Consider the following 23029-nt stretch of genomic DNA (forward strand, 5'->3'; position numbering starts at 1 on the left):
CTTTTTCCAACCTCAGTCATAATTCCAACCAGTAATAGCATTTTGTACATGTTACTTGAGCTTTGAACTCACCCTTCCTCATCTATAAAATAATACTTGTCATATTTTTTTCCCAGTATGTTTTGAAAATTGATGATAGTGATAGGCTTATTTGCTTAGCACTTCTCTAAAGTTTTTACTGTATTTCCTTTGAGGTAAGTTACTGTTGTTTCCATTTTACGTAAGAGGAAACTGTGACAGAAAGGTTAAGTAACTGGGATGGTTAAATACTTTTTAATGTTGGAGTCAGAATATGACCCCAGGCATTCTGACTCCAACCATCTTTAGGCTATGTTATAAGGAGTGTGCATGTTTGTGTGTGTGTGTGCACCCATGCACATATGTGTGTGTGTGTTAAAAAGTCTTTTGTTAATATGAGATATAAGTATTAATACAGTTTATTAAATTTGACAAGATAGGGAAACTATTGTTACCAAATACTAAAATGGAAATGTACTGATTGAAGACTGTTGGAAGGAATACATTGCTTTTATATTTTATTTGCATACAGATTGTATATTTTCTGTTTTTTAAATTTTTTTTTTTTTTTTTTGAGATGGAGTTTTGCTCTTGTTACCCAGGCTGGAGTGCAATGGCGTGATCTCGGCTCACGGCAACCTCTGCCTCCTGGGTTCAGACAATTCTCCTGCCTCAGCCTCCTGAGTAGCTGGGATTACAGGCACGCGCCACCGTGCCCAGTTAATTTTTTGTATTTTTAGTAGAGACGGGGTTTCACCATGTTGACCAGGATGGTCTCAATCTCTTGACCTCGTGATCCACCCGCCTCGGCCTCCCAAACTGCTGGGATTGCAGGCGTGAGCTACCGCGCCCGGCCTGTAATGTGTTTTTTTAAAATCATAAGCTGGCCAGAGGTGGTGGCTCATGCCTACAATCCCAGCACTTCGGGAGGCCGAGGTGGGTGGATCTTTTGAGGCCAGGAGTTCGAGACCAGCCTGGCCAATATGGCGAAACTTCATCTCTACTAAAATTAAAAAAAAATTAACTGAGCATAGTGGCATGTGTCTGTAATCCTAGCTACTCAGAAGGCTGAGGCAGGAGAATCACTTGAACCTAGGAGGTGGAAGTTGCAGTTAGCTGAGATTGTGCCACAGCATTCCAACCTGGGTGACAGAACATGCCTCTGTGTTTTTTTTTTTTCTCTTAAAAAAAATCGTGAGTTAAAAGTATGACAGTTCAGAAAGTAAATGTTTGATTTTTTTATTTACTACGGGTTTTCTTTTTTAAAGATTATAGCTGTTTTGGCAAAGGGCATACTTTTAGCCCCTAGGCTTTAGTTCATTTTGCAAAATAGAATGTTTAATAAGTCTTCTAAAGTGAATACTCTTTCTAAAGCTTGAGAAAGAGTATTATACGAGACAAAAGACCTCAGGTCTTGGCTGCCCTGATCATCTCTCTGATCCCTTCTGGAATTAATCAGTTGGTATATATACACAGTCATAGTTTTCATGATTGTGTAAAACTAGATAAGATGTATTTTACTTACTTTGTAAAGTCACTGAATTAATTGATGTCATAATCAATTAAAGACGCTGGAAAAGCTTTTCAGCCAATATTTGGATATAGCTTTATTCTATCAAAGAAATCTGTGCCTGTGTTTCCTAAAATTACCTTCAGCCTTTAATGTGGCATGTTTTAATTAGCAAGACTGTTTATGGGGTAAATGACAAAAACATGTCAAATATTCACAGACAGTACAACCTTTATATATAGGCATAGTGGTTTTTTTTTTAAATTATGTATATTTTCATTTGTTTTTTTCTTTTGTTTCCCGTAGGCCCTCCTGGCGGTCCTTCGAGAAAGCCATCGATCAAGAACAGTTTTTAGGAAAGTTGGAGGATTTGTGTACATCACGTCCTTGCTCGTTGCTATGGAAAGATCTTTGAGCTGTCCACCCAAGAATGGCTGGGAGAAAGTGAACCAGAATCAAGTGTTTGAACTTCTTCACACTGTGTTCTGCACGTTGACTGCAGCTATGCGCTATGAGCCAGCTAATTCTCATTTCTTCAAAACAGAGATTCAGTATGAGAAGTTGGCAGATGCTGTTAGATTTCTTGGCTGCTTCTCAGACCTAAGAAAAATAAGCGCCATGAATGTCTTTCCCTCAAATACACAGCCATTTCAAAGACTTTTAGAGGAAGATGTAGTCTCAATAGAATCAGTGTCACCCACGTTACGGCACTGCAGTAAACTTTTTATTTATCTATACAAAGTAGCCACAGATTCTTTTGACAGGTATGGCTCTTCTCTGTCCTCTGAATCAAAGTGTGTATACTAAGCATGACTTCAACATTAAGACTTGAATTATGAGTTAATCCAAAAGAATATGAAAATAGATGACTCTTCTCTCCTCTTTCTTTGAGGTGTATCACTTTATTTTGAACATTACTCTTACTCTGGTATTGTTTTTTAGCATGGAAGCCTGTGTATTATTTGTAAATTCAGGTTCAATTAGTTCTCATTGCAGTTATTGGAACAGTTTCTATGCAGTTTCCTTTAATTATAGTGTTTACTTTTGCCTTTTTTCTTTTTAGCCTCAAAAACCTTAGGTGCATCTGGACTTACTGATATATGTTATCAACAGAACGTCATTATGATTATTCTTATTTCCAGACACATACTCCATCATTCTCTACATTTCATACTCCTCAAAAAATGATATAGTTCCCAAAGACAGATGTCAGTGTCTTGAACCATCAGGTTCGAAAGGCCATTAGACTCAGTATTTACTCATTCCTTCATTAAGTACTTCACGAAAACCTGCTGCATGACAAGTCACTGTGCTAGGCATTAAGGATTCAGCTCTGTACGAGGCAATCTTGGTCCTTGCTATCTTTTAGCTAAACTATAGACACATAAACAATTACTTATATTGTGACAGATTCTGTGTTGGGGAAATCCAGGGTTCTAAGGGAGTCTATAGAAGAGCCACTTCATCGAGATTACTTATTTTCAGTGCTTCAGCTGTTTTCAATGAAGATGTCACTTTGAAAATAACACTACTAATTTATATCCCAAGCATTATTAATTTTAACAGTTACCATAGTTTCACTTCATAAAATAAATGAACTTTCCTCATAAATCAAGTAACTCCATTGAATAGAACTTATAATGGGTTTTTGTCCTTTTCTGTGGAGCATCTGCTTTGAAGTATCAACTGAGATATTTCCTGCTTCTTAACAAGATTTCTTAGTCCTCAGTATTTGCAATTAAAATTCCAAACAACTGCAACAAAAATTGTAAAAAAAAAAAAAAAAAAAAAAAAATTTTTTTTAACTTCTGTTTTTCCCTATCTTGAAATAAAATACATATATATTGTTAACTTACAGGAAAAAAAGAAAAGTGTAGTGTTCTAGGAATGAGCTATATACATTTGTGTATTCAAATTCAATCTCTCTTTCCTTGATTTCTACTTATCCTAGTTAGAATATGTCATTTTTAGTCACTTTGTTAAAAATAGGGCTTATAGCACCCTGTTTAACAGATGTGTTAAATGTTAACATGAATGGAATAAGCATCTGCCGTGAGCATGCTTTTCTTGTTTCATTCAGTGCATGTGTTGTAGTCGTGTTCCTTGTTCCTGCTAAATATGGAAGATGTTCCTTATTAAACTTTTGCTGGCATTTCTTGTGAAACTAACCAACTGCCAACCTGGTGTTCTCTTCTTCTAACCTCTCTAAACCACCCTGTCTGTTTTGTTGTCTGTAGTCGTGCAGAACAGATCCCTCCTTGCCTGACAAGTGAGTCTTCTCTCCCCTCTCCTTGGGGTACACCAGCTTTGTCCAGGAAAAGGTACTGATCATATAAGAGAAATCCATCTCTGTTTGTGTGGGGTTTCTTTTTTTCTGTGCTAAATTTATGTTAACATGGTGATTGTGTTTTGTGATTTCAGTTTTTTTCTTTCTTCTTTTTTTTTTAAATATACTTTTGGGGTTGGGGTAGATTTTAAAAATATCAATTTTTCTTATATACATGAGAGTAAAATGTGTTAAAGCTATGAAGGACATGTATAATTTTGTCATCCAGCTATTTTTGACGACACATTTTGGTTATAGAAAAAGCATGTCTTTCATTAAAAGTAAGTTAGAAATGTGGACTTAATGTCTCTTTAAATAGAATACTTTTCCACTTTTTAAATTTTTTTATTTTTATTTTTTACTTTAAACATTTTGGGATCATTCTTTGATTTTTACTCTTATTCCAAAATGAGTATCATAGCACTGTGTATGAAGGCAGTGTATATTTTCTTCGTCAGGTTCAACCAATTGAAGTATGTTGCTGTTATGAAAAATGCTGACAGCTGAACTTTGGAAAAATACAAAACCCACTCCAGTATTTACTTTGATCAGTTCTCTATAAATCTCTAAGCTGATCTAGTTGAACTTTTTAAAATTACATTTTAAAAAATTCTCAAATTTTAAAAAACTGCAGTTGATTTGACAGAAGTGTAATTAAGATCCATTTAAGATTACATTTGCAACCTGCACGTAAAATGATCATAGTCTGCAGTTGGCCCCAAACACTTCATTCCTTCTCCTGTTTTCCTCATAACCAAAAATAAGTCCTTAACTCTTACATTAATATTCTTTCATTGCTGCTTTAAAAACATGAATCCCAATATAGTTCTGCTATGTTATTTTAATCTTATTACTGTTGTTCAGATTTTGAAACTTGAAGATAGTTGGAGTTAGTACATCAAAAATATTTTTTACAGATTTTGTATTTCAGCATATTTGCACAGTAATATTAGGTATAGGAAAGACATAATTTTCTTCTCTTAAATTTACACGTATAGCTTACTTTGCATAGCAAACCATGACATGGGTCCGAATAGTCTTAAATGAATATAGGATTGTTCAGAATATTCGCGCTTAAAAACTGCAGTTTCTTTTTTATAAAAGAGCTGTTCCTAATTCAAGGAATGATAAACTAGATAAATGTGATTTGATATTATGTATTTTTCTGTTGTGAAAATGGAGGAGGTAAAAAATATGTGTGTTTGAAAATTTGTGTGTGCTCATGATCCCAAGGCATTACTGAATGTTAGAGAAATAATTTCAATTAGTAAATAGTTTAAATTACTACAAAATCACAATTTAAAAATATGGTGATTATATTATAAATGAGTAAAGCCTTAAAATTTGCTGTTTATAAACATTTCTTCCTTTTTAAGTATTAACCAAATGCCACAAAATAGAAATACACAGATTAAAAGGATACTTAGAAAAATGCATCAGGGCCAGGCACAGTGGCTCACACCTGTAATCCTAGTACTTTGGGAGGCCGGTCGTGCACCTGTAATGCCAGCTACTCAGGAGGCTGACACAGGAGAATTGTATGAACCCAGGAGGCAGAGGTTGCAGTGAGCTGAGATCACACCACTGCACTCAAGCCTGGGGGACAGAGTGAGACTCCGTCTCCAAAAATATATCAGAACTTTCTGTTTATTTAAATAGTAATTTGACAAAGCAAAAGCAGCATTTTCTTTCTATTCTTTTTTTTTTTTCTTTTTTTGAGACGGAGTTTCGCTCTTGTTACCCAGGCTGGAGTGCAATGGCGCGATCTCGGCTCACCACAACCTCCACCTCCTGGGTTCAGGCAATTCTCCTGCCTCAGCCTCCTGAGTAACTGGGATTACAGGCACGCACCACCATGCCCAGATAATTTTTTGTATTTTGAGTAGAGACGGGGTTTCACCGTGTTGACCAGGATGGTCTCGATCTCTTGACCTCGTGATCCACCCACCTTGGCCTCCCAAAGTGCTGGGATTACAGGCATAAGCCACCGTGCCTGGCCTCTTTCTCTTCTTAAAGAGTTACTTAAGGCCTTAAATCAAAAAACATTTTGTCATCATTTACAGTGCAGCTACATGTAGAGATACCAAGTCTTTGACTTAAGGAAAAACTGTCACTAAGTCAGTAAATCTAGTTGATTGAACCCTAATCCATGTGAATTCTCCATGAGTCTTAAAAGTTGACATTACCTCAAGGACAGAAAGCCCCTGATACTGTTCATGCTAATGCTGAGGTCATTGTTGACATTTTCAGGTTGCCATTCTATTCAGCCTGCATACATTTTGCTCAGTGGTAAGAATCATAAGCTAGTAAAGAATATGTTTTTACTTTACAAATTCAAGTCTAGTAACTTGAAATTAGAATTTAAGTCACACATTTCTAGAACCTCTCAACAAATTACATCAGCTTATAGACATCTTTCTCTTGTAGCAAAACATACTGGTTTTGTTGGCAAAAGGAGAAACCAGAATTTACTGTGTTTTTATGACTTGTGGAGCACTCATATGCTAAGGATGTTTTGAGCTTGTGATACTTGTCTGACATGTAGTATTCAGGAAATTCTTCTCTAATTATTTCAAGAATTCGTGGAAAATGAACTAGCCAGCCTTATATTTGGAAAACTAAAACTCATAACCTTTTTCATTGTTCAGAAAGAATAATAAAACAGAAGTATAGCTGAACAGTGTTCAGTCAGATTTAGGAGAAATGAATACAAAATAATAATTAGAATTACACAGAATATAACTGCAGTGGAGCAAAAGGTGGCAAATACTTCTTATCATTCAAACACAGGATCCATTACTCAGTGCTTCTACACACCTGATCATAATTTAAGCAAAGCAGATTCAGAATTTAAATATTTAATTATGTATTCCCAAAAGAGGTAGATAAGTCTTAAATATACATGATAATTTAGGTCAAAATATTAAATAGCATCCAAATTATGAAATGTAATTTTTTTTTTTTTTGAGACGGAATTTCACTCTTGTTACCCAGGTTGGAGTGCAATGGCGATGATCTCGGCTCACGGCAACCTCCACCTCCTGGGTTCAAGCAAATCTCCTGCCTCAGCCTTCTGAGTAACTGGGATTACAGGCACGTGCCACCGTGCCCAGCTAATTTTTTGTATTTTTAATAGAGACGGGGTTTCACCATGTTGACCAGGATGGTCTCAATCTGTTGACCTAGTGATCCACCCGCCTCAGCCTCCCAAAGTGCTGGGATTACAGGCGTGAGCCACCGCGCCCGGCCTGAAATGTAATTTTATCCTATATTTGCAAATGGTTAGTTCTTGTTTGGGAACTAACCATTTAATGAGCTTACCATAATTCTAAAATTTAAAAAGTGATACTTGTGGTGATACCTAGGTGACTTAATCAGAATAAATTTTGTATAATACCTATCGTAATACACCTAATTTAGTTAATAAATACCATGTTTTAGATATCAGCAATGTTTGCAATATTTTTCTGGTTTGAAAACAATGAATGTAATTTCTTTTTTAGAATATTGTTTTTCTAGATAAGATTTAAAAATTTTACTACTGTAGTAGTTATATGAAGGTTGAGTATTTCTTATTCAAAATACATGGGATCAGAAGTGTTTTGATTTCAGGTTCTTTGGATTTTGTAATATTTACAATATGTGTTAAATACGGGACCCAGTCTGGACACAGAATTTATTTATGCTTCATATACATCTTACACAAGTAGCCGGAAGATAATTTTATGTAATATTTCTAATAATTTTATATATGAAACAAAGTTTTGACTATGATTCGTCGTATGAGGTCAGATGTGAAATTTTCTACTTGTGGTGTCATGTGGGTGCTTAAAAAGTTTTGGATTTGGGAGCATTTTGATTTCAGATTTTTGGATTAGGGATACTCAACCTGTGTTAGTAAACTTTTTACAGGTTGTTCAGTGTCCAAAGATGTAAAGATTTCTTCCTGAGTGTATCAGTAATTTAAATCCAAATCTCATTAAATCTGTCAATTTAGAAATTATTTTGTAAGGCCTAAAATCTACAGTTAGAATCTATGCATATGTGTATATGCAATGAAAACATTTTAAATGAAATTTTGGAATTCAGTGGTTATTTCTGATACACACTAGATAAATTATGAATCTTTTTTCTAGATGGATCAAAATATTTAAAAGAAGGGAACAGTATAGGAGGAGGATGACTGTTGGTAATACACATTTTGAAATATTTTTCTTAGTAAGTTTAGAGATTAAATCTTTCTGAATGAAAAGTGGCAGAATATAGGGAGCGAAAACATGAATGGGTAGAGGACATGCTGACTTTTAAATAAACTAGGAGAGCCCATGTGCCTTTTTATAAGTAAAGCTGAACACTTTCCTAGAATCTCTGTTAAAAAGAGAATGGTATTTTTTTAAAACCATGGCAGTGCCAATTCTTTGCTACTAAATCACTGACGTAAAGCATCTGTTTCCCAAGCTGCTCTTGTCCCAGAGAGCTGAAACTGCGTTGCTCTCTGTGACAGAGCTCAGCATTAGGCAAATTATGCTGAGACCAACTCATTGGAACAAAGAGTTCCCATAGGCTGAAGCCACAAGCATCTGTTTCTTAGTGCCAAGATGCAAAATGTGCAAAATTCATGAATTGTAGATGAGTAGTATGAAATAGAAAGTAGACATCATTGATGAGAAGAAATTCATACATTCAGGACATGGATGGGCTTTTTAATTCATAGAAACTTGTTCTGTAAATTGCCTTCAAGTTTTAAAAAGTTGCAATGAATATTTTCAGTAGTGGTGACGATAGATGCAAAAGGTGTAGGTATTCCAAATAAGCTAAAGTAAAACTCCCATAATACCTAATATATTTATTCTTGGATAGCCTAGACTCTGAGCCCATCCTGACTCAGTCAACCCAGTTAGTTCTTGATTGTGTTACCCTACCCATGCACTAAGGAAAGGTTAAAACACATATAGCTAATTTCAAAAGATGAAATCTCATTGAGGGAATTAATTTAACTTGATCTCTCAGCACATATTATTGGAACTGTCTTCTTCCTAGAGCTTTGAATCACTATGATTTTACCTGTGTATATCTTCTAATACAGGTGTTATTTTTTAATCAAACAATCCAAGTAGTAAATCAAATCAGTAAAGGTAAAAATCATAAAAAGGCTATGAATAATTGTTAGTTACGTGGTCTGCAGACACACACACACACACACACGAACTCTAGTTGATAATATATTGCTTTTTTTCTGTCCCAACCTTAAGGTATTTTGTAACAAGACTTTTTGGTTATCAGTGGATGAATGTAACTGAAGAAGAAGAAAATGAAAAGAGAATGTGATTGGAATTCAATAGCAAATTTGCTCTTCTTTTTTTTTTTATAGGCATACATATCATTCTGTTTCAACTCCCCCTGTTTACCCTCCTAAAAATGTTGCTGACCTGAAACTCCATGTGACAACTTCATCTCTCCAGAGTTCTGATGCAGTCATCATTCATCCTGGAGCCATGCTTGCCATGCTGGACCTGCTAGCTTCTGTTGGATCAGTGACACAGCCAGAAGTAAGCTTGGATATGTTAGTTTCTTCCCGTCTTTAATGAAATGAATCAAAGGATGTGAGTGTGATAATATGTGCTAGGGGGTTGAGGAAGAAAGAAAGTTATTATTGCATACTAAAGTAGATGAAGGAAAAAAAATAGGATTTTTCTATTTGAGTCTTATTTTTCATAATGAATGCCAGATATATATGTTTTAGAATCCAATTCATTTGTTACAGAGACAACCAAAGTGGTTACTTCTGGTGCCAGAATAATTCTGTGTCTCCTTGTAAATCCTACTCAGCACTGGACATTGCTAATAAATAATATAGAAGGAAAAATGACTGAAGATATTACATTGAGGCTATTTGTCTATTTTGTCTTGTGGCACTCAAGAGTTTGGATGAACTGGAGTTTGGGTGATGATTAAGAAGACTTAATCCCCACTATTTCTATAAAAATAAAACTACTTTTAGTCATATAGTCATGTAATACAAAAGTCTTGGAAGAGAATAGAGTCCAGCTGCGTGTAATTCTAGCAAAATTAAATAGGACATGTTTGCCTAACCTGTTTTGGTATTGCTATATTGCTCTAAGCCAGTTAATTATTTTATCTGAATGTATTTGGAAGTAAAAGGTATGCTTTGGCCAGAAGCGGTGGCTCATGACTGTAACACCAGCACGTTGGGAGACCAAGGTAAGTAGGTCACCTGAGGTCAGGAGTTGGAGAGCAGCTGTGCCAACATGCTGAAACCTCGTCTCTACTGAAAATACAAAAGTTAGCTGGGAGTGGTCGCAGACACCTGTAATCCCAGTAACTTGAAATGCTGAGACAGAGAATCACTTGAACCTAGGAGGCGGAGGTTGCAGTGAGCCGAGACTGTGCCATTGCACTCCAGCCTAGGCAACAAGAGTGAAACTCCATCTCAAAAAGAAAAGAAAAGAAAAAGGGATGCTTCATATGAAAAGAATTGTCACCTGTCTCACTAAGAACAACCGTGTGGATTTCTTTCTTGATTTTAGCATGCTTTGGATCTTCAACTTGCTGTGGCAAATATTTTACAATCCCTGGTGCACACAGAAAGGAACCAGCAAGTCATGTGTGAAGCTGGTCTTCATGCGCGACTGCTGCAGAGGTGCAGTGCTGCTTTGGCTGATGAGGACCACTCACTGCACCCACCCCTGCAGCGGATGTTTGAACGATTAGCCTCTCAGGCCCTGGAACCCATGGTGTTGAGGTAAGTTCTCTTTCTTACTCAAATAGTCCACAATTAGTAATGTCAGTTTCTAGAGTCCTTATGAGTCCAGAGTTCCCGCTTTAATGGATAATATTCAGTTGTCTATGGGCAAAATGTAACAAAAATCGACAAAATACTCAAAATATAAATCTAGTTATTAATTATCATTTGGTATTTCTGTCCAGTTATTTCTTTCATTTGAGTCTAGCAAGCTCTCACTTTCCTTTAAGAATAAAGTTATGCATTTACTTTATATTTAATAACTTTTCATATGTAAGAACTTTTTAAAGAAATACTTTTTTAACTTTTTAATTTTGAAATAATAATAGATTCACCATAAGTTGTGCCTATAAATCCAAGAGTTTTCCTGTGTCCTTTGCCCATTTTCCTCCAGTAGTTACACCTTGCATAACTATATTATAGTATCTAAACCAAAGAATTGATATTGTTATGATGTATTCATGTGCACATACAGTTATCTGTTATTGTATCACATGTGTAGATTCATATAATCACCACACAATTACGATGTCACAAAGATTTCTCTAGTGCTACCTTTTTTGTCGTACTTGCTCCCCTTATCCCAACATCCTCAGTCCATGGAAACCACTGATCTGTTCTCCATCTTCATAGTTTTGTCATTATGAGAGGGGGTCCCCAACCTCCGAGCCATGGTCTAGTACTGGTTCATGTCCTGTTAGGAAGTGGGCTGCACAGCAGTAGGTGAGCTGCAGGTGGCATTAGATTCTCATGGGAGCGTGCACCCTAACATGAACTGTGCATGCAAAGGATCTTGGTTGGGCACTCCTTAGGAGAATCTAACAGATATACCTCATGATCTGAGGTGGAACAGTTTTATGCCAAAACCAACCCCCACAACCCATTTGTGAAAAAAATTGTCTTCCTCAAAACCTGTCCCTGATGATAAAAAAGGTTGGGAACCACTGATTTTGAGAATGTTATGTAAAGGAGTTATACAGTGATCTTTTCAGATTGTCTCTTCACTAATCATAATGCTCTTGGGCTGCATACAAGTTGTTATATGTATCAATAGTTTTTCCTTTTATTACTGAATAATACTCCATAGTATGGATGTATGACAGTTTGTAAATCATTAAAGAAATATGGCTAGGCGCGGTGGCTCACGCCTGTAATCTCAGCATTTTGGGAGGCTGAGGTGGGTGGATCATGAGGTCAAGAGATCGAGACCATCGTGGTCAACATGGTGAAACCCCGTCTCTACTAAAAATACAAAAAATTAGCTGGGCCTGGTGGTGCATGCCTGTAGACCTAGCTACTTGGGAGGCTGAGGCAAGAGAATTGCTTGAACCCAGGAGGCGGAGGTTGCGGTGAGCCTAGATCACACCACTGCACTCCAGCCTGGGTAACAGGAGCAAAACTCTGTCTCAAAAAAAAAAGAAAAAGGAAATATGTACTTATATATGTATTTTTCTTGAATAATTCATATATATATCTGTCATTTCCTCCAAGAAGCCTGCTTTGAGCCACCCTTCCAAAAGTCTGGCTAGGCTGCCCCTATATAAACTCTAGAACACTGCTACTACAGAACTTATTTTATATATTTACGTACACACACATGTATAATCTGTTTTAAATGCAAGAGAAACAATGATGTATGTTTTAGGAGTGAAATTTGCCGTGCTTATTTATTTTGAGACAGAGTCTTGCACTGTGGCCACTGGAGTACAGTGGTAAGATCTCAGCTTACTGCAACCTCCACCTCCTGGGTTCAAGTGATTCTCCTGCCTCAGCCTCCCAAGTAGCTGGATTACAGTGCCCCCCACCACACCCAGCTAATTTTTTGTATTTTTTTTAGTAGAGACAGGGTTTCACTATGTTGGCCAGGCTGATCTCAAACTCCTGACATCGTGATCCACCTGCCTCAGCATCCCAAAGTGCTGGGATTACAGGCATGAGCCACTGTGCCAGCCTGCTGTGTGCCTATTTTTAAACTTTTTTTTCTGTATTTTTCTTTATATTACCTAATCAGACAGATTTAATGTATAAATCATCTTGTTCCTCCTTACAAAAATACACTTTTGTATCTTGTTACTCTGGGAATGTAAGCAGATCTCTGTATTCAGTTATTTATTTTTTCCACTGTTAGAGTACTCCTCTTTTATAAAACTTTTAGGAGCTTTCTTAAAAATGTTTGTAAGTTTTTAAAACTGACTCCAAACTGATTGTTGAACTTTTATGCAGTAAACATTTGTTAAATGGTATTGAATCAGGCAGTTCATGGCCTTTATAATGCCAAGATGAGTGAGATGGAGCTACTCACATCATCCATCATCTTATGGAGGTGTGAACAGTCCTAAAGTTTTGAAAATAGCATTGAGATTTTCCCCTGATCCTTTTTGGTAGTCTGCTACATTAAAAGTAGAGAAACACACACACAGACACACACACACACAGAGAGAGAGAGAGGGAGAGAGAGAGAGAGAGAGAGAGAGAGAGAGAGAGAGAGAGAGAGAGAGAGAGAGAGAGAGAAGAGAGGAGAGAGTCACACTGTCCCATACCTAATGCTACTGTTTTACCGGATAACCTACATTGCATAGTTAGATAAATAGAATAGGCAATGAAAATCAGCCACTGGATATGTTCAGTTTTCACAGTGAGTGTATTCTCATAAAAAAATGTCAAATGATGGTACAAGTACTTTGCTACTTAAAAACCATAGATTATAAACTAATTGTGTATGACATTCTGCATGAAAAACGGGCAAACCTAACTTAAGCCTTTTTTTTTCCTGCTGTAGGGAATTGAAAAAATTTTTTTTTTTTGAGACAGAGTTTCGCTCTTATTACCCAGGTTGGAGTGCAATGGTGCGATCTCGGCTCACCACAACCTCCGCCTCCTGGGTTCAGGCAATTCTCCTGCCTCAGCCTCCTGAGTAGCTGGGATTACAGGCACGCGCCACCGTGCCCAGCTAATTTTTGTATTTTTAGTAGAGACGGGGTTTCAGCATGTTGACCAGGATGGTCTCGATTTCTCGACCTAGTGATCCACCCGCCTCGGCCTCCCAAAGTGCTGGGATTACAGGCGTGAGCCACCGTGCCCAGCCCGGGAATTGAAAATTTAGAGAAATATTCTACTATTTTTTTTACATGATGTTATAAATGACAGGATATGGATGGTTCATGCTCTTAAAAGATGTATAGATAGTTTAGTAATAGTTTAATGAGGAATGTGTGCAGATAAGTAGGAAATTTTTATTAGTAAGTTCTGTAATAGCAGTATTACAGAGTTTATTTAGGGATAGCCTACACTTTTGGAAGGGTGGCTCAAAGAAGGCTTCCTGGAGGAAATGACAGTTAATGAAATAAAGTATGAGACCAGGCAGTGTGGCTCACACCTATAATCCCAACACGTTGGGAGGTCAAGGCAGGAGGATTACTTGAGGTCAGGAATTTGAAATAAGCCTGAGTAACATAGTGAGACCCTGTTTCTACATTTTTTTTTTAAGCTAGCATGGTGGTGCATGCCTATAGTCCTTGTTACTTGGGAGATTGAGACCAAAGAATCTCTTGGGCCCAAAAGTTTGAGATTACACTGAGCTGTGATCACACCACTGCACTCCAGTGTGGGTGACAGGGCAAGAGCCTGGCTCACCGGAAAAAAAAAAAAAAAAAATTAAATTAAAAAGTGTAAAATATAGAAGAGAGTTAATCAGGTAGAAAAAGTAAGGAAAAGAATTTTTTTCCCCAACAAGAAAACTAATATGGTGATCCAGGGTGGGGAAGGAGTACAGCATTCTTAAGCAGTCAGAATTTTTAGGTATGTCTTTAGTGGAATTTATGATTGGGGGAAAAATGAGAGCAATGAAGCTGGAGTTTATGCTAGAAATCATCTCATATATGGTACTGAATGCTGGCTGTTTTGGGTTTTCATCTACCAGAAATGGACAGCCATCTCAGATTTCAGTTCTGAGAGATACTGACTGTAGTGAAGAATGAATTGAGTTGGGGCAACATTATTGTCACAGGAGATAATTAAGACTTGGTTTTAGGAACAGTAAAATAATGTGGTCTGGGTGGTAGAAGCAAGAATGAGAGAAGAGAGCAGATTCCATATTTTTAGGGAGTAGAAATAACAGGATTTTCTGATTTTCTGAATGTGGAAAGTTAAAGAAAGGAGAAGGAACAGAAACACATTTCAGTGAGGTGTAGAACATAAGAAAAACCCTGGGTTTGGATATAAGGTGATGAGTTTGGTTTTAGAAATACTTGAATTGGGGTTCTTCTTAAATGTTATTAACTTCTAAAAAATGAATTAAAAAAAATGTGTAGCAGATATAGCTGTATGGTGATTAAATGTAAAACTAACACTCTGTATGTTTTATTATACTTTGCATTTTTTGTATTATAATTAGTCTTATAATTTATTAAATTCCTTTTTTGAATGGTGTATGAATTATAATATTCTCAAGCAAGAAATAACTGTCTAAAAAATAAATTTTAAAAAATGTAGCAGATCTATAGGTATACGGTGATTAAATGTAAAACTAACACTATATATTTTTTTATTATACTTTGCATTTTTTGTTTTGTGATTAATCTGTAGGAATTTATTAAATTCCTATTCTGAATATTTGGTTTATGAATTATATAATATTCTCAGTCAAGGAATAATTTTTCTTTGTCTCTTTCTTAGGGAGTTTTTACGTTTGGCAAGTCCTTTAAATTGTGGTGCCTGGGACAAAAAACTGCTAAAACAATATAGGGTCCACAAACCAAGTTCACTGAGTTATGAACCAGAGATGAGAAGTAAGCTGACTTTTAAAATTCCCCTTTTTGATTTATTTTATGAATGAAAATCATGTAGGGGCTGAACATTATTTCAAGAAGTTTGTGTGAAAGCAAAGGGAGAAGGGCTTATTATTTAAATAGAGAAACAAAAGATTGGGTTGATTGACAAAGAGGACAGCTGGAGAAAGGAGGGAAGAATCATTGGTATTTTAAGGATCCAGAAGAGAGAGGAATTATGCGTAGAACAACCCTTGGCTTGGAAGGGAGATACCTCTTTCTCAGAGGATTCGTAATTTCTCTGCCTTCCTCAAGTAGCCTTTGCTGCCTGTACTGAAGAGTAGTTGATCAGATTATTGTTGACAGGCTGTGGATTTGCAGGACAACTACTGCAGGAACACATGGAAGATAGGAAACTAAAAATACTGGTAAAAGTAGTTGAACTGATACATTAATCCAGCATATAGGCTGGATAAGGAAAGAAGTAAAGCCAAGTAGCAAGTGATAGGCTGAGAGAAAAGAAGGGATAGATGGCCACTTTGGAAGGAAGTAGTGATCATGTAGTTCAACTCTTTCATTTTTCAGGTGACAGTTCTGAAGTCAGATTAAACAAACTTCACCCATTATTTCAGTCTTATTTTTCACTCATACAGATGATTATCAGTGATTAGCAAATACTGTGCTTGTGTTTTGGAAACCTTAAAGATATTCTGACTTCCAACACTGTTATATTAGAGAACAGAAAGGATTGCAGTTTTTCATATTAACTAATATACTGCTCCCGGATGTATTTTTTGTTATTGTCATTTTTTTGTTATTATTTTTGTACTTTACACAGTTTCTTAGAATTGATTTGTGATTTTCTTTGCTAAGAGTAGAAACAAAAATAGTTCCTTTCTCTAAGAGAATATTGAAATATTTTTATAGTTGCCTGAATATCTGGCACATTTAGGAGGAAAACAGTTACCTACATTCATGTAGTTTATCTTGAGAGAGAATATTTTCTTCATTACATTTGTAATGTGTCCCTGGAAAGATGACAATTTGTTTAGAATTTGTCTTTTCATTCTTTTTTTTTTTTTTTGAGATGGAGTTTCGCTCTTGTTACCCAGGCTGGAGTGTAATGGCACAATCTCGGCTCACCACAACCTCCACCTCCTGGGTGCAGGCAATTCTCCTGCCTCAGCCTCCTGAATAGCTGGGATTACAGGCACGCGCCACCGTGCCCAGCTAATTTTTTGTATTTTGAGTAGAGACGGGGTTTCACCATGTTGACCAGGATGTTCTCAATCTCTTGACCTCATGATCCACCCGCCTCGGCCTCCCAAAGTGCTGGGATTACAGGCGTGAGCCACCGCGCCCGGCCTGTCTTTTCATTCTTGAAATTGTTACCCTTTCTATAAAAATGGAAGTCTTTAAATTAAAGTACTTTATGATCATGTATTTAGTTCTAATAATTGTAAGGAAAGAATTAATAATGGGGAGAAAATGGAAGAATCAAGTTTCTGCCATTTATCTGTAATTTTTTAATAAAGACCGATTTCCTTTCATTTTAATGCTTCTAAAATTGTTTACTTTTCCCTCAAAGATAATTAATAAAACATAGTTTTATGAAATAAATGTATTATGTGATTTGTAAACTATTAACTGAGATTTATAATTAAATTACATTTTATCATGTACATGACAATTATGAGAGTTTTATTTTTATTTATACTCTAGTTTCCAACATTTCTGCAATGGTGCATATTGCTTTAGGGAAACACATGCTGTTAAGTTTAAAAACAAAGTACATTAAAACTGGATAATGATCTTGGTACTTAGAAAGAAAATTATTATATATTGAAACTGAAGTGGTATTTAAAAATAAATCTGCCTTGTAAAGTTATTTTAAAATTCCATATGATGTTTTCACAAGAGATTTCTTTGACTTACAGGTAGTATGATCACATCTCTGGAAGGTCTGGGTACTGATAATGTTTTTAGCTTACATGAAGATAACCATTACCGGATAAGCAAGAGCCTGGTAAAATCTGCGGAAGGAAGTACTGTACCCCTGACCAGGGTGAAGTGTCTGGTCTCCATGACAACCCCACATGACATCAGACTTCATGGGTCCTCAGTTACTCCAGCTTTTGTTGAATTTGACACATCACTTGAAGGGTTTGGGTAAGGAATTTGCAAGGAAGCCAAGCTTTATTATTTTATGCCTCATACTTGCCTTTACAAATATTGGTTTTAAATATACATGATTAAAATATATTTTATCATACTTAATATTTTTTAGTGATTGAATTTTTTGAGCAGGCTATTTTAAGATTGCTACATTTAATTATTTTTGTTTATTATACTAAATAAATTGATATGACATAGGACCAAATCTGTTTTTTCAGTAAAGCTTTTGCAAACTATGTCTTTATTTATTTATTTATTTATTTTGTAAATGAAGTTTTATTGGAACACAGCCACACTCATTTATATATATATATTTTCTATGGTCATTCTTGTGCTAGAGTGTCAGAGTTGAGTAGTCAGGATGGATGCTGCCTGGTTTACAAAGAATAAAATATTTATGACTACTTGGCCTCTCCCAGAAAAGTCTGCCAACTTCTGATGTAATAAATATAAATGTATAGATAATATATAAATTAAAATTAGATTGAAAATTCTTTGGGTTTTATCATTATCTGTCCTTCAAATTACCTAGCATAATAATTTATACATTATAAATATTCAATGACTGTCACTTCAAATGAGTAAATTATTTCAAGTAGCAGAAAAGATTATGGTAGTAGAAATGCCAGTAATGAATCTATAAACAATCTAAAAGAGTTCATGAAGTCCAGCAGCCTTAAAATAGATACAAATGTTAATAGATCTAATAGCTAGATCTGTTAGCTATTAGAGTTTATTTTTCTTTTGAGACAGTCTTGCTCTGTCACCCAGGCTGGAGTGCAGTGGCACTATCTCAGCTCACTGTAACCTCCACCTCCTGGGTTCCAAGTGATTCTCCTGTCTCAGCCTCCCAAGTAGCTGGGATTACAGGCATATGCCACCACACCTGACTAATTTTTGTATTTTTAGTAGAGACGTGGTTTTGCCATGTTGGCCAGGCTGCTCTCAAACTCCTGATCTCAGGTGATCCACCCACCTCCGCTTTCCAATGTGCTGGGATTTCAGGCGTGAGCCACTGTGCCCAGCCTTAGAATGTTAATTCATAATTTTTGTCTAGACTAGTTGTTTGTGGTATTCTTATGTTTATGGAAACCTTTGTGTTTTAAGAATATTATCATGGGTCATTATCAAACAATTAAAACATGATTGGGAATAGTCAAAAATAGTCACTGATAACAAGAGAGTGACTAGAAAGGGGCACAGGGGAATTTTCCTGCAGTGATGAAATCGATCTAGTAATGTCTTGACTGGGTTTATACATTAGAGTATGTTGCCATGTGCATATTTCACCTTAATTTTTTAAAATTTTAAATTACAAATGTTATTTTTGGAGATTTTACAATTATATCTCTTGATATCCTTACATAATTAAAAGAAGGGAAGGGCTTCCAGATTTCCTCCATGATCTTGTCTCTAGTTACCTTTAAATACTGGCAGTTATTTCACTGTTGTAAATGCATACTGTTAAGGGATAACGTCATGATCTCTCATATGTATGTTGTCTTTTCTTTAATAGCTGTCTGTTTCTGCCTAGTTTGGCTCCTCATAATGCTCCTACAAATAATGCCGTCACAACAGGTCTTAATGATGGGGCTGTGGTCAGTGGTATTGGTTATGGTAAGTAATGCTTTCTTTCTGCTTATGATATTTTTTTTTTCCAGTACATCATATTTAAGTTAGAGTTTATATGCTTTTGTGGGCATCTTTAAAAATAAAAATATTAATCAATACAAACTTTTTTTGTTATCATAGGGGAAAGATTCTTCCCTCCTCCATCTGGCTTAAGCTACTCTAGCTGGTTTTGTATTGAACATTTTAGTTCTCCTCCAAATAGCCACCCTGTCAGACTTCTTACCATTGTCCGCCGAGCAAATTCTTCTGAGCAGCATTATGTGTGCCTTGCCGTAGTTCTATCAGCAAAAGACCGATCTCTCATTGTTTCCACTAAAGAGGAACTCCTCCAAAATTACGGTCAGTGTCGGTATTTTCTGTTTTTTCTTTTGATTCTAGAAGTATTAAAACTTCATTTTTGTATTTATTTTAAAAGTCCAACTAATAACTTTTCAGCTTAAATTATTATAGCATAGAACAAGTTATATGAAATATTGAATATTGCTTACCAGTGAATTTTAAGACACTTTCAAAAGAGACTTACAAAACAGTGGAGAGAGTGAGTACCTAATAAGGACTTATCTCTACTTGCCAAGAAATCATAGCTTTTGCTAGGAAAGCAGGTTGCTTGTTTGAGTATTTTGGTAAGGATTATCATTGGCCGTGAATTCTGCTTAACTGATTAATATTCATTGAGCACCTGTCTGCCATATGTGCCACACTGTGCTAGACACAATAACATTTCAATTACCTTATCCATGACTTACCTTTAAGACATAATACATATGATTTTATAATTCCAATTCCCTAGTTTTCTCCAATATTCCATGACTTTACAGTGTTATACAATGGAACTCCAAACTCAAGGCATTCATGAACATCTTGCTAAATGCTGTAAATAACTTAAAATGTAAATCTCAATTTACTCAATTTTCTTGCTGAAGAATATAACCATTTTTATATAAATGTGATTTTTGTCATCTAATTTTGTTCTTTTAACTAAATAAGTAAAATAGTATTACATATTAATTGACATGTGGTTGGTATTCCATAAATATTAATTTAATATAATTGTTAGTCTTTTAATTAGATTGTAAGGTTTCTTGACTTAGTTCTGTGCTCGGTACCATGAAGAATACTATCAATATAGTTAGTACTTCAAAATTCTTGTTGTGATGTTTTATTTACTCCTTAGTAGCATTTGGTCCTGTCAACTAATTCCTCTTAATTAAAACTATCTTCAGTCTTGAATTCTAGAATACTCACTATTTCTCTGATCTTTGTTTTGTAATTTCCTTCAATGCTTTCTCTTCTATCTTCTCCTCAAAATTAGTATTCTCCAGGGTTTCACCTTTGATCTTTGTACTTGACCAACTCTTCAGGGGAAAAAAAAAATCATGAATTAGTATTCCTTTAAGTCCTTTTTATTTCAAGGACTGTGAAGTCAAATTTTTTTTTCATTTGTCTATATCCCAAGCTATGTCCTCATATTTCTAGCTGCATATTAGACATCTCTACATGAACAGTATTCCAATAAACATCTCAGATTCTAATATTTCTTCTTTATAAAATCTACATCTCCTTTAGGAGACCAAGGTTGTAGGATCGCTGAAGCACATGAGTTTGAGGTTGCAATGAACTATGAAGGGGCCACAGAACTCCAGCCTAGAGAGACCCCATTTCAAACAAAAACAAAAATCCTACATCTCCTTCTGTTTTCCTGTGTTGGTAAATGACACTACCACTGCCAGCTGGCCCAGCTAGAAACCTTGAGTCAACTTGAAAATACTGCCCCTTTCACTAAGTCTTACTGTAATATACCTCCCTAATATTTCTAAAATCTTCCCTTCCTCCCTATGCTCACTTCCATAGCACTTGTTTAGTAATCTTCATCTCTTATCTAGACTTCATAGATTTTAATTTTTAATTTTCTTTTTGTCTGCTTATTCCTCTAGAACCTCCCACAAACAAGATTAGTAATCTTTGTCATCTAGGCAGCCAGCCCTGTTGTCTGACAGAGTACCTAGAATATATTAGGCATGCAGATATTATGTAAACATATAAACGCATGAATAGAGGAAATGAATGGTCTGAGGAGGAAACAATGAGAAAATTGAATAATAATGGGGAATTTGAAGACACCCAGTAATTTAATGGAAAAGTTAAGGAGTGGATCTGGAGACAAATCTGTAAACTAGGAAAATATTTTCTAACTCTATCTCATTTCTATTACTAAATTTAATTTGCCAGGCTGCTACAGTCCATATATGATTAGAAATGATGGTAACATATGCATTAATATTGCCAGGATACCTTCTCCCAACAGCTGTAACCCATTAAGATACCTAGGAAATTAAGAGTTGTCATAAGCCAGTTAGCTTACTGAGATATCCTGACATGTCTTAGTTCAAACCTAAGTCAGAAAATGAAACTCTCACAAATTTTTATAAGGAATATCTTCTTCGATAATTGAGAAGACTTATAGTCTATGAACCAGGGAAGGAAAAGGGACAAGTTTCTTGTTTCACCCATATGTTCATCTTTACTTTCACCTCCATTGATCCATAACATGAGATCTATCAAGGCTTTAGGATCCCACTTTCTGCCTAGTTTAGTCATTTCCTATATCAAGTCACCTCATAGATAAGATTTTTGCCTGTGTCTTATCAACAGACATATTCTGAATTGCCATTCTAAAATATCTTGGTATTTAAGTATATGCAGATATTTTAAGATTCCAAAATTAGAAATTAATATTTTATTTGCATTTTCTATTTCATATATTATAAATTGTACTTCCATATATTTACTTGTTTGTACATGCAGTGAAAAATACTAGATCAGCTTTAAATTATGTAGTTACAGATTAGCTCTTTTCTTAATTTAAAAAAATGAGTATTTAAAATCTGGCTTTGGCCGGGCGCAGTGGCTCAAGCCTGTAATCCCAGCACTTTGGGAGGCCGAGACGGGTGGATCATGAGGTCGAGAGATCGAGACCATCCTGGTCAACATGGTGAAACCCCATCTCTACTGAAAATACAAAAAATTAGCTGGGCATGGTGGCGCGTGCCTGTAATCCCAGCTACTCGGGAGGCTGAGGCAGGAGAATTGCCTGAACCCAGGAGGCGGAGGTTGCGGTGAGCCGAGATTGCGCCATTGCACTCCAACCTGGGTAACAAGAGCGAAACTCCGTCTCAAAGAAAAAAAAAAAAATCTGGCTTTACACTGCTGTCTTGTCACTTGTTAAGTACTGATAAAAGGTAAATTAATTTTTATTTAGCTTAACATTAAAATTAAATTAATATGAAACCATTATTTCTTAGCATGGTTTGGTAACATATAGGGTAGCAAAGAGGAGCCAGATTAGAGTCAAGAAGTAATTGTAGAATGGTAGCAAATCAGAATATATTTATGTACATGGGACACAGTTGTCTGATGAAGCAGGAAACTTGGAGCAACAAATACCTATTCTATACTGTAAATCATCTCCTTTTTACTAGCTGTTATTATGGACAGTACAGCCACTAACTAATAATAGATGTTGTTCCCTTGTATCATTGAGTATAGCATATAGCAGGAATAAACTTTACATTTTTCTTGGTTCTTTTTCTAACCCATACAGTAACCAAATCAGTGTCAAAAAGTTACAACACATTATCGTTGACTATAGATGCACTGTTGCAGAGCCGAACTCAAGCTTTTTGTCTCTTGCTTCACTGAAACTTCATGCCATTTGTTCAGAAACTCCCCATTTGCCCCTCCCTCGAGACCTTGGCATCCAGCATTTCATTTGTTGTTTCTCTGAATTTGACTGTTTTAAATACCTCATATAAGTGGAGTCATGCAGTATTTGTCTTTCT

The 23029-nt window shown here is 35.8% G+C and overlaps 1 protein-coding gene across 33 annotated transcripts in view; it reads left to right on the forward strand.

The window, feature by feature from the left end:
* Positions 1-23029, forward strand: part of WDFY3 (WD repeat and FYVE domain containing 3) — a 301952-nt gene that overhangs the window by 157311 nt on the left and 121612 nt on the right. For 19 of the 33 annotated variants that reach the window (XM_078366917.1, XM_078366923.1, XM_078366915.1 and 16 more), the window contains 8 exons: positions 1835-2292; positions 3766-3849; positions 9226-9403; positions 10403-10617; positions 15292-15404; positions 17321-17552; positions 19075-19175; positions 19311-19529. In XM_078366917.1, coding sequence (XP_078223043.1) covers positions 1835-2292; positions 3766-3849; positions 9226-9403; positions 10403-10617; positions 15292-15404; positions 17321-17552; positions 19075-19175; positions 19311-19529 — 1600 coding nt within the window. The remainder of the gene's footprint in view (positions 1-1834; positions 2293-3765; positions 3850-9225; positions 9404-10402; positions 10618-15291; positions 15405-17320; positions 17553-19074; positions 19176-19310; positions 19530-23029) is intronic. The other 14 variants (XM_054253174.2, XM_078366926.1, XM_078366925.1 and 11 more) reach the window with 1 other exon arrangement.

This window comes from Callithrix jacchus, chromosome 3 (genome assembly GCF_049354715.1).
Source record: "Callithrix jacchus isolate 240 chromosome 3, calJac240_pri, whole genome shotgun sequence".
NCBI lineage: Eukaryota > Metazoa > Chordata > Mammalia > Primates > Cebidae > Callithrix > Callithrix jacchus.